Consider the following 17,190-nt stretch of genomic DNA (forward strand, 5'->3'; position numbering starts at 1 on the left):
CATCTTTCAGAAAACTTAAGGGGGAAAGAGCTTATTTGGGCTCACAGTTTCAGAGAGTATAAACCATCATGGCGGGAAAGGAGTAATGGCTGGGGACATTTTGTCAGTGATGGTAGGAACCTATAGTGTAATTTTTTTCACATCACAGTAGATAGGTAAAGAGCTAGACCCCATTCAGAAGTGACCATAAGCTTGAAGTCCTGCCCTTACTGATCTACATCTTCCAGCTAGATCTCACATCCCATAGGTTATATAACCTCCCCAAACAGAGCCTCCTGCTGGACCTCACATCCCATAGGTTATATAACCTCCCCAAACAGTGCCTTCTGCTGGACCTCACATCCCATAGGTTATATAATCCCCCCAAACAGTGCCTTCTGCTGGACACCAAGTGCACTCATCCACCAGCCCATGAGAGACACTTCACACAAACAAGAATGGGTGACAAGAACAGACTTCTCCAAGACAGAGAGCTCGAATATAAGAGGCTACTGGGTTGCAGTGATGTCAGAGAGGAGAGGGAGTGAGGAGAGTGGACTTGCTTGCTGAGTCTTCTTGGGGCCATTCCCCAAGGTATTTACAACACCAGTGAGGAGCAGAGTATCAGAGCCCTTGTTTCCTCACCCGCCTACCAACATATGGTTTATTGAATAAAAAACAAAAACAAAAAATTAACATGAGCATTAATATGGATATGCAATAACTTAGGTATCAATTTTTTATTTTAAAAGAAATAGTTTTATTGACAATTTTGAGTTACATTATGGAAATGATATGTTCATATCCCCTGATATTTTATATTGAGTTGATTTTTGCTTGTTTGTTATTTGTATAGACATTAGTCCTCACCGAGTGTAGTCATTTATACTGTAACATTTTCCATCAAGTCCTTTGACACTTAGGCTGTGAATATTCTGAGGTATGCAAAAGGAACTGCTTGTATCTCGTAAGATCTATCCTCTTGGCATGTTTTTAGAATGCCCTACATTTCTGAGATCAAAAAGGCAGAGATCCTCTTCTATTTTCTATTGGTAGTATGAGATTTATTATATTATGCACTTATATGCTTATTTCACATATAACACATATTAATTACTAGAGACAATCAATTTTTTACATGTGAGAAATAAACTGTCACAATACTATGTATCAAACAATTCATCCTGACCAGGTATGAAACTCTTTCTATTGAATAGACCCCATAGTAAAGCAAAAAGTAATTGGTCGAAACCATAACGATGGTGCCACTGTTGAACCTATGGGGAAATCTTGTAAGGAAGGTCAGTTCTGCACAGGGCTACAGCACTGGGGAAGATCACTGATTTCTTTTCTCTCCCAGCACTTCCTGCTGCTATGGAAGCTAGCAGGCAGGGAGATAGATTCCTGGTCAGTTCAAGATTGATTTTTTTTCTTTCCCAAGTCCTGTACCTAAAGTGATTGTTACCTTCAGCAGTGGGGTCTCACCCTGGCCTTCCTGCCTGACGATGCTCTTTTCATCCCATGTGCCTGACGATGCTCTTTCATCCGCTCCCACGTGTGCTTCTGCTGTTTTGTTCTCCGTTTGGTCCCATCCTCTGTCTCTTCAGCCGGTCTTCCTCCTTTCATGTTATAATATACGAATACCGTCGTGGTGCTATGAGCTGCATGCAAACAATATTTTAAGGATTTCTGTTTTCCTTTTAGTGTCCATATAGTTTCTTGAATCATTCCTCTGCAGTAGGATAAGCGCATTCTTCCTTTTTTTCCTGTTATGAATACTCCCACGGTGACTAATTTTGTGTATAAAGCATTTACATATTCCTGGATGAAGTCCTCTGGATGGATTCCCAGGAATAGAATTACTAAGTCAAAGGGCATGAAGATTTTTAATTCTTTTAATTCATGGCCTGTATTTATTTAAAAATTTCAATCAATAAAGGTTCAGATACATTCCTGGTGCTCTATTATGTATATGTATCGAAGTGCACCATGCCAAGCCTCTGTCTCTTACAGTGGGGTCTTATCACCTTAGCCTCCTGCTCAACAATCCCCTCTAAGGACTCTTTCCCATGTGCACTCCTATTGTTCTGTGCCCCATTCTAGCCTCCCTTTCTGCCTCTTGGCCAGTCTTCTTCACTTTACATTACAATGCACAAATCCGTTTGTGGTGTTATAAGCCATATGTAAACATTACTTTACATAACGCCCTATGGACATTTAAAGAGAGATTAAAGTATTCTCTTCACTGAATTTATCTTTTCTTATTTTTTATTGTTTATTACATTTCTTGTATATTCACTTATTCAGGCAGTTATTTAGTAAGCACACATCCCATGCTTCATAGTGAAGCATAAACAGGGTCTTATGAACCGTTTCCTCATAGACAAGACAATAAACAACAAACTAATCAGTGAAGTGCTTCCCTAGAGGAAGACAGGCTGGTCCCATAGGGAGCTGGCTGCTACGGGCTGGATGATCTGAAGTGACAAGGAACCTACGATTGGATTGACAAGGAACAGAGAGCTACACTGAGCTCAGGAAAGTATACACTGAGTGGCAGAAACTGTTCCAAAACGCCCTGTAGAAGGCAGAGTATTGCCTGGGACAAGAGAAAAGAGTCTGCGACAAAAACCAAACCTCTCAGCTATGAAGGGGATGCAAACCAGAACAGGCACAATAAGGCAAAGCCCCAGGTCTGCAGTTCTATGTGCTCAATACAACAAGCAGTGGTGAGGCCCTTGGGGAGTCTAAGAAGCAAGGGGGGATCCAATCCAATGACTGTCAGAGGATCTTCCAGGCCTCCCTGAAGAGGTTACAGATGTGCACAGGTGTGCAAGTAAAGAGATGAACTAGAAAACCACCACACTGTCCAGGCTGGAGTTATAGAATGATAGAGGATTGAAATAAATATAGTGGGATTTCTAGGGATCCATTAGAATGAGATCCTTGGAAAGATGTGTTGGAGGCACTGGGCTCAGAAAAAGAAAGGAATCACATCCCGGTATGTTCACCGTGGCAACTCAAGGGCTGGCAGCACATCGCTGAAGTGGGCAAGGAGGAGGGAGGGAGGGGAATATTAGAGCAGAGTTCTAGTTGAAAGGGTCTGGCTGTGATCTTGGCTGGTCAGAGGCCCATGTATAGTTAGGAGGAAGATCAGCAGATAGCTGGGCCTACAGTCCTCCAGTCCAGGGAAGAGCTGGATGTGACAGACTAGGGTATAAGACAGGGCTTCAGGCTGTCCAGTGAGAGGGCTTGCAAGGAAGACGTCAAGGAGACACTGAATGTCACCAAGATGTGCCAAGTCTCTTCCATCAGTTTCCCTTGTTTCCTTTCCCAAAGAAACATATCTGGGCTTTCTTTTCTAATGACATCCTAAGGCCTCAGTCCTGGCATAGTTCTCTAACATTTAATGCAGATTCGAGGAATGATTTCTGTCCTTTGATCGGCTATTCTGATGCATTTGGGTGAGGAAGACAAGAAAAAGCTGTTGCATAGTGCAAGTCTTCCCCAGAATGGTCTCCTTTTCTTTGTGCTCATATTGAGGAGAAAATGCCGCCCATGATTCTCTGGAGAGATTTTTTTTCAGATACACAAGTGACTGCCTCACTACAGGACTCTGCCACTCAGGGCCTCTTCTACATCGGGGTGTGATGTCATGTGCTCCTGGATGAATTGTCACCCAGGAACCTATGCACCTGGAGGCACCCTTCACTGGGTCATTTGCAGGGCAGATTCACATAGGGGCTCCTGTATACAACTTTTGATAAGTTAAATTGAGTCTCTCCTTCTATGCTTGAGTATAGAATGAGAAAATGAATTTACACAGGTCGAGCCCAGAAAGTCCCTGTACTGGCGAGTTTTCTGTGTCAGCTTGACACAAGCTGGAGTCATCAGAGGAAGGAGCCTCAACTGAGGAAATGCCTCCATGGGATCCAGCTGTAAGGCATTTTCTCAATTAGTGATCAGTGGGCGAGGGGTCAGTCTATGGTGGGTGGTGTTTTCCCTGGGCAGGTGATGCCAGGTTTTACAAGAAGGTGGGTTAAGAAAGCCAGGGGAAGCAAGCCAAGTAAGCAGCGCTCCTCCATGGTCTCTGCATTAACTTCTGCCTCCAGGATCCTGACCTGTTTCTGTTCTGATTTTCTTCCATGGTAAAGAGCAATGTGGAAGTGTAATCGGAATAAACCCTTTCCTCCCCAACTTGCTTTATGATCCTGATGTTTTGTCACAACAACAGAAACACTAAGACAGTCCTGCATATGGTCACTTACTTAGCTTGGGATCTTGAGACCTTTTTTTCTTATTTTTTTTCGAATTAAAATATAATTATATATTTTCCTCTCTCCCCCTTCCTCGCTCTAATCCCTCCCATTTATCAAAACCATTTCAAAACCATGATTTCTTTTTCTTTGTTATTGTTACATGCAGATAAAGACAGACAGACACACACACACACAGAGAGAGAGAGAAACACACACTTTGCTTCCTCTGTCCATTTAGTGTTACTTGCATTTATATAAAAGACTGATCTGTTGGTCAGATAACTGATTAGGGCCTTATTCTTGGGAAAGTCTATTTAGCATTTCTTAGTTGCCCGCATTTCTTTGTCTGTTGATGAGGCCCATGTGATTTCTCTTTACCATTTTAGCAAGTCCAGTGGTATTGTCCTTGTGCTGTTCAGTCAGCTATATTGTTGAGGTGTCTTGGGGAGACGCTTTCTAGCCCTTTCTAGGAGACACAATCCCATGGCATACTTCCTGGTCTTCTGGCTCTTTTTTTGGCGCTCTTTCTTGGTGTTCCCTGAGTTTTAGGTTCAGGAGTTGTGTCGTAGATGTATCCATTGGAGCTGGGCACCCCACGATTACTTCTTTCTGCATTTGCCTAGCGGTGGTTTCTTGCAATAGTTTCCATCTGTTGCAAAGAGAAGGTTCTTGGAGGGGTGAGAGCTATACTTAGCTGTGTGCATAGGGATAAATATTTTAGTTGCAGTTAGGTATTGTGCTAGCTTACTAGAGTGACAGTAATGGGTTCTCCTCTAAGATCCATGCCCTCACTAACCTCCAGTAATTTGCAAGTTTCCGGCACAAGGCATATTTTTCTTCCTTGTGGGTGTGCCTAGGTCCAGCTAGAGAGTTGTTGGTTATTGACAAGATGTGAGTCCCCCTAGTGATCCTTAGGGTTATTGTGCCCTGCCTTGCTGCTGTCATTATGATTGATAGGCATCACGACTGTGTAGGTCTATTGTTGGCTTCCTCCCTTGGATGTTTGCAGAGCATCTTTCCATACCGTGAAAGCTGGTCTCCAGCGGGGAGGTTTTCAAGTCAGATCCAGAATGGTTCCTCAAGAGCTTGTATATGGTATGCATGGTGCCAGCAATGGAGACTTGCCTTTAGCCTCTGAGAGGCACCAAGGGGAGCAACAATAGCCGGGACTGCTTGGGAAATCTCTGGAATTGCCCTTACTGTCTACTCGAAAGGGGTTTCTTATGCCTGGTATTGGGGGTTTTGTTAGTCTATATGTTTCTTAGGGGTTGGGTCCATTTCTAAATATCCTGGAGATGAATGTTTCTCCATGAAATTGTGATGATGACGATACCAACCAAAGAGGGACACTATGAGGCCTGGAATGCCACACGGAATGGACAGAAGTAACTGTGCTATTGCTGATGACCAACCTGCCACGTGTTCTTTCTGTTTCTAAAGCACACTAGAGGCAAGTAGAGATGGTAAGAAATTGACAGGAACTCAAATGTAGACAGAAAAAAAAATTCTTATTTCTTCTAACTGTAATAAGTCTGGTAGCAAAGAGTTCAGCTTTGGAGAATAAACACACACACACATCCACACACATCCACACACATCCACACACATCCACACACACACACACACACACACACACACACATCCACACATATCCACACACATCCACACACATCCACACACACACACATACCACTGCTTTTGATGATCCAATGAAACATTTGTTATTGGAATATTCTTAATTAATTGTGATTTAGTAAAACAAAGTTGGAGAAGGAAATAATGATTTTCTCAGGTATTTTCAGGGAAAAAGACCCAGATCTGTCTTTTATTGAAGATGCATGTGTTTCAGAGCCAGGGCTCTCTGGTTTTACTCTACCTCTTTCCCATGGCAGAATCTACTTGCACTGAGTTGAATATAGCAACCCCTTTCTCCCAGCAAAGCCTTGAATTGCGAGCGAAATTCGACAATTCTCTATTGACAGGGACGGTTCACTGTCATGGCAACATGCAGCTTTAGAATGTCTGCTAAGCTGATAGCAAGCGTTTACCAGCAAGCAAAACACAGTTTAGCTGAGAATAAAAGAAATCAGAGTTGATAATTTGAGAAGAAAAACAAACTGTGCAAGGTTTTGTTTCCCATAAAATATCTCAAAGATAAATAGAAAACAAAGAATGGAAGGAAGAGGAGAACCTTCAAATTTCCGCCTGTATCTATGATGTGCTTCTGCGGTTAGGAGCTAGCAAGGGAAAGTGGCCCAACATGATTAATTTTGTTACTGTGTCTCCACAGACCCTGTGGGAGCGATGGAAATCCGCCTTTGTGTTGATTGTTCCAGTTGGGGAAGTACCCCACGTTCTGGACATATATTAACTGGATATTTAAGCGAGTGAGGTTATTTGGCGGGATGTTTGGATTAAGGAATGTAACCATATAGTCATGAGTTCAAATACAGGCACAGGATTTCCCCGTCTTTGAGTTCTTTCTTTGAAACCGAAAGCTGTGCAACTGTGCACCAGTGTGGAACTTCTGGATCTTGGTTTCCTCATCTGTGAAATGGGCTCAGTAAGGAGACTTAGTGTAAGTGCCTGCTCTGAGGCTTCAGAAGTTGTGTTAGGGGGAGAGTTCAAAACAGTGTCTGCCTCAGAGTTAATTGCTAACCGCTATTATTAATATGTTTTGAATAAACACAGTTTATTTTAAAATTCCCAAATTTGAAGAAAAGCTGGCCAGAGATTAAGATAGTAGAACGATTTGCCCAGCATGGCAAACCTAACCTATAATCCCAATGACTTGGGAGTCTGAGGCAGAAGGGAATCTATGAGCTTGAGACCAACTTGGGCTACCCTAGGAGCTTCAGCCACACAGCGAGACACTGACCTAAAAAATAAATCCCAAGTGAAAAGGGAAAGATAAAGACTTGCAGTCCAGGAGAATAGCTTCCACCGTACCTCCTGAAGGTCATGAAGAGACAGGGGGCAATTTCGGGGGACCTTTCTGTCCCCACGCTCAGCGTAAGAAGAAGACCAACAAAGACATTTAGAAATGCAAGTGTAACCCCGTTGGCTGTCTTCAGTTTTTCTAGGAGGTTAGCTGACTTGTGTAAATGCAAGGGACTGAAATGAAAATGAGATTAGCATAGTGCTGCCAGTGTATATATGCACAGGACAGGGTGTCATGAGCTATTCTTCCCGTCCAGAGCACAGGACACTAAAGCCAGTCGACACCCTGCCCACCCCCACTTCCCACCCCTACACAGCACTCCTTACTTCGACCTGTTTTAGTTTAATTAAACCACGCACACATTTTTAAGGAGTAGACGCTTTAAGTGTGTTTCGTTCTTTGGAGGGGGGGGTCTATGCGTACCACGTGATGAGTGGTTGCCATGGTAATTTCTCATTATTGTTGAATTGAAAAATAATTACTCTGGCAAAAATCCCCCGTAACCTGTCAGTGCTTAAGTTAAAGATGCCGGGGGGCATCCCCAGTACCAGGATCATGTTTTTGGTGGAGAGGGACAGAGTAGGGACGGGAGAGAATCCGGGATGGGAGCGAATGTGTCTGTGGATTTTTTTTTTAAAAAAATATAATTAAGGACCTTTTCTGCTGTGTGGCAGGAGTATGCCTCCTGTACTGATGTGTGACTTGGCTGCTGGTGGGACTTGGGCTCACCTGTGAGCGAGACAAAAGGAATACGGATTTTAATCCCGGAAATGCATATGGGGATTATTTAGGATAGAGGCGCTTCGATGGTATTTTTACCTAATTAAAATATATGAGGATTGTCAGCAACAGAGCCCTTGCCAGTGTTCAGTCCTAGCTAACTTTGTTTATTTACCTGGAAGTTGCTGTATGCTGTCATAGTTTGTAGAGTTGGGAAAGGGATCCAGTTTTTTTTTTTTTATTCTGCTGCTATCCACCAGCAGCATAGATGGGAAGTACGTGTTATCTGGGAAAAGGCAGATCCCCAAACTGAAGCCCTGTGACAGGTGCCCAGCTAGATCTGCGTGTGTGTTGGGGTGCTGGAAGCCCAGGGCTCCTTTTCTATGGTCACTGCACAGGACCAGGAAGAATCTGTGATTTCTTTCCTATAACAGTGCCAAGGAGCATCCTCCTTTAGGATAACAGAGTTTCTAACACACTCTCTGAACTGACAAACTTTTCTTACGTTATCCTTCATTCTTCGGTTGCACTGGTGCTTCTTCTTCTTACTCACGCAGGCATAGATGCTCCTCCTCCTGGCAGAGCCAGCCTTTGCTTTATAATTATGTGGCTCTTGTTACTGATCCTGCTTGGAAACACACCACTTAAAGGTATTCTTTGTTTCATCTCTACCTGTGCATCCATCCATCAGGTGAGAAAACTTTAATAAAGAAGTCCAAGGTCTTCCTAAACAAAGGACCAAAAAACAGTCCAGCATGTTCCCTACGCTCAGGCCACCTCGGGTATCTGTCCCCGAGAAATTCCCACACACTTACAGAAAGGATGTAATCGAGGTTCTCCCTGAAGCACTGCCAGTGATGGCAAGACATTTGGCACCATTAGTGGAGAAATGTTTTGATAATGTTGGATGCGTTCATTTCAAGCATTAGTGTGTGGCTCATATAAGACAAAAAGAGCCCCCAGGCTATAAAGTGGATGGGTTTCCAGACGGTTGAGGACGGGCATGTAGCTCAGTGATAGAGCACTGGACAAAGCATGTGCAAAATCTCAGGTACGCTCACCAGCGGAGCAAAATAAACCAAGTAAACAAAGAAAACAATTAAAGTTATGGGACTAACAAGATGGCTCGTCAGATAAAAGCTCTGCTGCCAAGCCTGATGACCTGAGCTCAATCTCTGAATCCTACGTAGTGGGAGGAGAGAACTGACTTTCACAGGTTGTACTCCGCCATCCACACATGTGGTATGGAAGGAGTGAGCCCTTTCCCTCACACAGTGCACACAATAATTAAATTTAATTAATAATAAAAAAGAGAATAAAAATTCATGTTTAAAGAAGAATAATGTATTTCTGCATTTAGATAAAACATTGGGAACAATAGGATTGCATATAAATGTGATCGAGTGTGCACTTAAATTAGAGTTGGGCTTGCAAGAGTCATATGATTATTAGGAGACAATTGCTTCCAGGGAGAGGAGCGAAATATATTGTATGATTTGGAGATCCTGGGCATTTATTTTTATTTATTGTTTAAAGTCACTAAAAATGAATTTAAGTTATCATTTGAATAGTGTCAGTGCTGGGTAATGGGCCTCAGATTCTCACCTGTATGCTGCATTCTCTTCTTTGAAGGAAAAAGAGCTGGCTCATTTAAATATGGTTAGTAATGTGTTCATGTGCAATAAGGAATCCTACCTGATCGCTAACTTCAGAACGGCAGTGTTGATAAGAGGCAGGTTTGGAAGCTTCTATCTCAATGCAGACTTCCAGCCTGCATGACTGTGGTCCTGACTGGTAGGAGAGAGAGAGGGGTTGCCATGTGGTTTAAAGCCTATACACAAACATTGCCTCCATCCCTCTGCTTCTGCACTCAGAATCCTCAGACTCCTACAGTACTCCAGGAAGAAGCTCCTTAGCTGTGGTCAGGACCTGTCCTCTTCATTCCTGTCTCCTGCTCCCCTCTTGGTCACTCATTTAAAAGGAAGGAATCTGGCCAGAGATGAAGAAGGTAGCAGTGCCCAGTGAGCCTCCTTAAAGCAGCACACTGCCCCAGTCAGGACTGCGCATGTCCATGGTGCAAGGCCATGAGTCAGCAGTAGTTTGCTGTGTTCTTCAGTGGGGCTAAGTGGGCAAGCTTCCCCAGTCCAGGGGCCGGCAGAAGAGAAGAACAAGATCTGGTGCTTGCCCGATCTCCCAGGTCACAAGAAAAATACCACAACACATGACTCCTGATGTAACCTCATGGCTAAGAGCCCAGTTTCTACCAGTTTGGATTCTTAGATATTCTGCAGAAGGTTCTAATGTGGTTCAGCAGTCGTCTCTGGGTTGTAGTTAGTCATTTTTAGAAAGGCCCAGCCTCTTTCTTACATCCCCAGGGGCTGTAGCAGGCAGCAAAAGAGGAGGTTGGTAACAAGAAACCATGTGTGCATGTGTGGGCGTGTGTGCGCATGTGTGTGTGCGTGTGTGTGTGTGTGTGGTCAGAAGCGACCCAAACCCGTAAACGGCTGGAGGAAGGAACATCTTCATGAAAAGCATCCTTGAGTGCAGGCCAGCCGCCTGCTAGCTCCAACTCCTGTGATCTGTTTCAAGGTGGAAAAAAAAAAATCACCATTTCAGCAGAATTTGGAGGGAAGGGAGCACACGGATGGAATTAGACAGAGTGTATATAAACTAACCACTGTCTTGTTGTTTAGTTTCATTGAGTAGCTTACAGTTTTTGGAATTCAGATTCCTTTTTTACAAGTGAGGTAAGCGTCAAATGAAATCACAATGAATACTCAGAACAGAATGTATCCAGCGTTCACTGTGTGCAGCTTTCTTCTCAGTCCTCATAGACCACCAGGGTTAGTGGTCCCTTACCAAAGCAACAAACACGCAAAGGAGTCAGTTGCCTTAGCGCAGGTCATTAAGCCATTAAGAGACAGATTTTATATATTCAAGTTAGGGTAACTTGGAGGTTAAGGACATAAATTCCCATAAGGTTGTGAGCTCCACTTGTTGGAGGCAATTAGGGCAGTTATGAATACAAGGTGGTTTATTGCATGTAAAACACTTAGGAATACTGGGTTATAGGTCTCGCTCTTAACCCACGGGTCTAGATGTGTGGGCTTTCTACAGGCAGCTTCCTTTACGTGCAGCTGAGATGGGACTGTCCAATGTTCAATCGTTAATATTATTTTCTGGTTTTTTCTTAGGATCTTTTCCTTCCCTACATTAACATTTGAACCCTTATAATTAAAGATTAATCTAAAAGTTTTATACATTTGTGCTTTTCTAACTTAAAATACGGCCCAAAAATTTTTAATTTAAAAATGATTGTTATTATAAGCGTGTGAGTGCTTGAGTGAACAAGTGCGTGCGTGTGCATGTGCGTGCATGCGTGCATGCGTGCGTGCATGTGTGTGTGTGTGATGTGCCTGACTAAAAACAGGAGTGATCAAGCTCTGACATGCATACAGAAGTCAGAATTATTCTCAGGGGTAAGGAGTCAGTTCTCTCCTTCCACTGTGGGTTCCTGGGATTGAATGTATGTAGGCTGTCAGGATTGCATGCCAATCACCTTCGCCCACTAGGCCACCTTGTTGGCTGTAAACACAGCAAAGAATTGTTATGACCGTTGAAAATCAGCCAAGAAACAATGAGTTGAAAAACAGCAAAGCTCTCTAGATGGCTTTGTCTAGGAATTTTCCCAAGTTGGGTTAAGATAAGGTATGGGTACAATAAGAAGTTCTTTTTAACTCAGCCAGCAAAAAAGGCCAGTCCCGTATGTGTTCGGCAATCTGAACTCAAATATTCCATCTTCATTGTTGGGGTGTTCTTTGACGATGTGTAGCTATACCAGTTGTCCCACGGTGCCGCCGCGGCCTTGCTCTTTGCAAACCTGTTCTTCTGCAGTCAGTTAGGAGGAGATGGTATTGCTCCTTGGGTCCCATGCCTGCTGTAACTTCTGCTCACTCTCATGGAAGCTTTTCTGAGAAAATGTAAGGCTATGCACAAACAGTCCTCAAGCTCATTCTAGCCCGAGCGTATCCTTTTTCTCCCAACACTCTCGTGTCAGCCCGGGCTCCTTCCTAGTTCTTGTCTCGTACTGATCCCTTCTGCTGCTGATGTCTCAGAGACCACGAGTGAGATTGGAGGAGGATTGTGGAGACCCGATCCAGGCTATGGACGCCCAACCAATGAGCAAGGCAAAAAGGTGGTTTCAAGTTTCCACTCAGGTCTTGGGGTTATTTGCAGTTTCCAAAGAAGAAGTTTAACCACTTGAGTTCTAATAGCTAGGAAGCCTCTGACATAGGCTTGTCCTAAGATGGTCTTGTCCACAGGAGGAAATTCCACCAGTGACGTAGTACCTAGCAAACCTGGGCAGGAATTCTGGCAGCGAATCAGTCCTACAAAGCAGAGATCTTGAGAAACAAGTGGGCCTGGAGCAGAGTGGTTCTGCTGTTTCTCCCTCTCTCTTCCTAGTACCTCATGTCCCCCATCCCTAAGGAGGACAGCTAGGGAGGTGTGGCACAGGTCTGCAGCAGAGCAGAGAGCGCAGAAAGCCAGACATCCCATGTTCTAATTCTAAGTCCCCTTCTTAAGTTTTGATGAGTGAGGTTACCTGGTAAGTTACATCTCCCGTGGAAGGTTTAGTTTCTGTTGTTACAAAGCTCAGAAAATAGTACAAGTAGCTACATTTATTCATGGAATCATTTCTGTTGAGAATACCATGGACCTGACACCATTCTGATGCAAGTGCAGGATGCAAGACAAAATCAAAGCTCCTGGTGGCAAGAAGCTAATCCGTGTGTTGAGGAGGAAAGCAAACGTAAAACAAAAACAAAAGACTTGTGGATTACATTGAAAAACACAGAAAAAGCAGAATAGCTTTTGGCGGGTGTTGAATACCATTAAGGGGTGATTTTATTTATTTATTTATTTTGGTTATTTAAAATCAGATAAACTACTGAATTCTGCATTCCCAATGCGGCTTATTTCCCAAACTGATTTCTCTACTTCCAAACTCATGAGCTTTTCTAAATGCTCTAGAAACTTCCACAGTTTATATCTTGAATTATGGGGTTCTCAGAAACAATCAAGGATGTCTTTACATTGTTCATTTGGTGTTCTGATAGTGAACTTTGAGAGCAGAACTCGTTCCTTACTCAGATGCATATTCTATGGTACTGAACATAGCAAATTAGCACAAAAATATTTTAGAAAGGAGACCCAGGGTAGGAGTGATTTTGTATTTACTGTTGTGTTTTCTGAAGGAAAGCGTCGGCCTTAATGTGGCTAATGGGTGGAATTCAGAGGAAGGAGACAGAGAAATTCATTTGTCTGAACTTCTTCCGTTCTGCAGGAGAGGGCGACATCAATCTCCCCAGGCTTCTTAATTGCTCTTGGAAGGAATGAAGGCTCATTCCTGAGGCCTTCCAGCGATGACAACTTAAAGTTGTCATAAGCAGGACAGCTTAATGGGCAGCAGGGCAGTTGCAGAGTTTCCGCCAGGGCCCCAGCCTTGGGGGACTCTCCTGAACCCCCACTCATCTGACAGGCAGCTGGGAACCATCTTCCCTCCAGTCTGGCACCAGAGCAGGCAATCTCTGGAGAAAACATTTGCTTAAGAATTTGGGGGTAAATTGAACGCTAACCTGGATTCTGCCTCAGCATCTGCTGTGGGTCCCTTCATCTCTTGGGGGTGAGCAATTTGAATGTCCCTCAGCTACATATATCTAGGCTAAAGCGTTTTCTAGATGAACAAGGAGATCACTCAAGAAAAGACAGACTGACATGGAGGTCCTGCATTCCTAAACTTTTTCTATTCATCACAATTATTTTAATAACAAGAGAGTTATTGCCTTAAAAAAAAAACTTTACCAGGTGTGGTGGTGTATGCCTTTGCACTTTTAATGCCAACACTCAGGAGGCAGAGACAGGTGAATCTCTGTAAGTTTGAGGCCAGCCTGCTCTACATAGTGTCTCAAAACAACCCTCCCACACACACACTAAAAAAACTTCAAGAAAATCCGCAGGCATAAGACATTTGCTTTTTCATTGGTGTGTGTGTGTGTGTGTGTGTGCGCGCGCACGTGTGACTGATGCAATGACTGTCTGTTACAACAATATCATTGTATAAAAAGTAAACTGTGAAAGTTCTCATTTGATCAAATTATTAAAAAAGAAAACTGACAATTGTTGGCCTGGTTGTGATATTGGGTTTTCTATAGGTAAAAATGGACTCAGGGCAGCAGACAACAAAAAGTAAACACACACACACCCCAAAAACACTCCTAAAACTACAATTTTGAATGTACTCCTATCAAATAACCACCCGTTTATAAATCAATACACAACAATTGCATTTTCAAAGCACATTTAAAAAACCTCTCCAAATATGTCCTCAAGAATTAATTTTTAGTTGGTTGATTTGGTGTTAGTTTGTCTAGAGAACTGGAATTTGATCCCCATTTGAAGTAATTTATTTGAAAAGTGACCACACACTACCCACCCCCTTCCAGAACCCCCCCCCCCCCCCGCATACGTTAAGTAGAGAGCCACAGTTGTTGCTGGGGGTGGTGGTTTGTTTTATTGTGATCCCCAGCCCCCTTTATCTTGCCCTCTTTGAGGTATCTGAAGCTTTTTGCCTTTGCTTGTTAAATAAATGACCTACCTGTCTCTTTGCAGGACAGTGACAACCTCTGGTGGGATGCCTTTGCCACTGAATTTTTTGAAGATGATGCCACATTAACTCTTTCCTTTTGTTTGGAAGATGGACCAAAGCGATACAGTAAGGAAGAAGTTTATTTTCTTAATATCTCCTTATTTTTCTGACTGTACGGGAACCCCAGGGGTCCGAGGATGACACCCTGATCAGACAGCTTGACATTGATACCTCTGCCCCGACAATGTGCCTGTTTTTCTCTGAGTGGCAGCCCAATTCACCACTGTGACGTTTTCATCTGAGGCTTAGACTGTTGGGTCATTTGCTGATTTAGAGAGGGGAACAGAGATGCACCAGATTGCCCAGTAAGTGGGCAGCAGAAGGATGAGGATTGGACAAGTGTCTTGTCTGTGATTCCCTTTTATTCCTTAGGGTTCATGCTTCCGCTTGTGAAAGTTTCCTTTTTTTAAAAAAAAAAAAAAAAGATCCCTCACCGTCACAGGACCAGCCCCATCCTCTAATTCCCGCTTATCTGCGATCTCAAGTATTTATTTGACAAGTGCTATCTTTTCTCGCGCACAGGGGAAGCCACAGCTGCTTTGAACATACAGTTTGGGATTAGTGTTGACAGAATTATAGTTCCTTGTCTTTCTGGCGAGTGATAACTCTGTAAAGATCCCAAAATTACAGCCGGTGGCACCTTGGGTAACAGCTAATCTGTCCTGATTAGGTTCAGCCAACTTGTCAGTCATCAGATTTGCTGGTTGTACTATCAGACCAGGAGCAGTAGATACATCAGCACAAAAGCAATTAATGTCCACTCAGATCAGAGAGAGAGACACTTTCAGAATCAGTGTTACTCATAGGAAAGGATCTGTCAGGGGGAAAGTGGTCTCATGTCACAAACGCAGATGATGATGATGATGATGATGATGATGATGATGATGGAATTTATGCAACATGAAGCAGTCTGTTCAGAATAATTGACAGGTGATAGGCTCATGATGAACATTATTCAGAACACTGATATTGGCTGAATAAGATCAAAAGTCACTAGGGAATAATGCATCTTCGTTTTTAATATATGGATGCTTTAGAGAATCTAGTACTATCTGGACCTACCGTGTGATGAATTAACTTATCATGCCAACATATATGTGTAGTGACTTTGTGGGTCAGCAAAGGAGAGTCTCCCGGCAAGGGTTTGTTATCCCGTGGTAACTTGTTCTAGGGGTTTCTATTTAGGATGTTTGGTGTTGTGGACTCATCTGAATGAGAGCATTGGTATGCCAGCCAATGGTCGAAGTGTTTGATGCCAGTGGTATTCCCACTTCAGAGCACTGCTGCCTGTCTGCTGTGAGTGCCCCAGACCACCACAGGCCCTAGAGCAGCATTGCAGAGGCTGTGGGGAAGTGAATGAGCTCGGCTGTGCAGTAACTCTTCCTTCCGCTGCCCAGTCAGTGGTGACTGATTTCTACCCAAGCAGGCACCACCCTCGGAGCTGACCTGTTTATTCATTCAGTTATTTATTTATTTTCTGAGGTAGAGCTCAGACAATTTCAAGTTATCACTATTTCACGTTCCTGGACATTGCCAGTTGGAGAATCCTTAAGGGTCTGCTCAGAGAATTAACTAGAATTGCAATGTTAAGCCTGCACCAATGAAACAGATTGCTCTCTGTTTCATAGACTGTCTCCCCTCTATGGACCCTGTTCCCAGACATCACGCCAGGTGAGGCAGAATCTGTGCTCCTGAGAAGTCTGTGTCCATGCACAGGAGGAAATGCTTGACTGTGAGCCATCGTTGCCCAGGTTTCTTTGTTTCTCTGAGCCAAAATATTTCCCGAGTGGAGGAAGAGAAACAAAGATGATTGACGGGCTGGAGCCGAGTCTCATCAGCAGCCTTGCTGACAGCTTGGTGATGTACGCACCCGGCTGATGTGCGGACCCGTGACAGCTGATTGACAGCCCAGGACTGGGATACAGAGAAGATGAAACTTGCCTAGAACATCTGACACGCTGTTTATGTGGTGCTCCCGAGCACTGCCGTCTTAACCCGTTGTGGATGCAGGCACAATATGCCAGACTGGGAAGATGGCTGTCTGCCCCTGGGCTCAAAGCTGAGGTTTTTTCCTTCAATGACTGACAGAGAACAGAATTCTTTGCATTTCGGATATGAAAACGAGATTTAACTAATGGATTTTTTATTTGTAGGAAAATTTCCCCAATTATCCATGCTAAACAGTAAGAAATATCCCTAGGTGATTTACAAACATTCCTAGAATAGCTTATTCCCATCCTCATCTGTGCTGTTAGAGGACCCTTGCAGTTCCGAGTATCCTATCCGTGAGCTATCCCAGGCCCCGGATATGTGTTTGCTTATTTATATTTTGTCTGCTCCCTCTATACTAAGGCTAACTCCAGGTGGAAATTTTGCTGAGAGCTGAATTCTCAGGTTGAGGCAAGAACACGCATGCTGTAACTGGTGTGTAGTAATATTCTGAGTGAGTGGACAAGTGCATAGACATTTAGGGATATGTTTAGCTCATCAAGTGGAATGGGTGGCCTCACACGCCTGCACCCAGCTCTTTCGACTTTTCAGTGCCGGGTGAACTTGAACCATAGTCAGTGCTCTGCTGTCATTTT

At 43.6% G+C, this 17,190-nt stretch overlaps 1 protein-coding gene across 12 annotated transcripts in view; it reads left to right on the top strand.

The window, feature by feature from the left end:
* Ldb2 (LIM domain binding 2) overlaps positions 1-17,190 on the top strand; it is a 345,392-nt gene that overhangs the window by 124,500 nt on the left and 203,702 nt on the right. For all 12 annotated transcript variants that reach the window (XM_048414969.3, XM_087909050.1, XM_087909048.1 and 9 more), the window contains exon 2: positions 14,569-14,671. In XM_048414969.3, coding sequence (XP_048270926.1) covers positions 14,569-14,671 — 103 coding nt within the window. The remainder of the gene's footprint in view (positions 1-14,568; positions 14,672-17,190) is intronic.

This window comes from Myodes glareolus, chromosome 8 (genome assembly GCF_982192425.1).
Source record: "Myodes glareolus chromosome 8, mMyoGla1.1, whole genome shotgun sequence".
In the NCBI taxonomy this organism is placed as follows: domain Eukaryota; kingdom Metazoa; phylum Chordata; class Mammalia; order Rodentia; family Cricetidae; genus Myodes; species Myodes glareolus.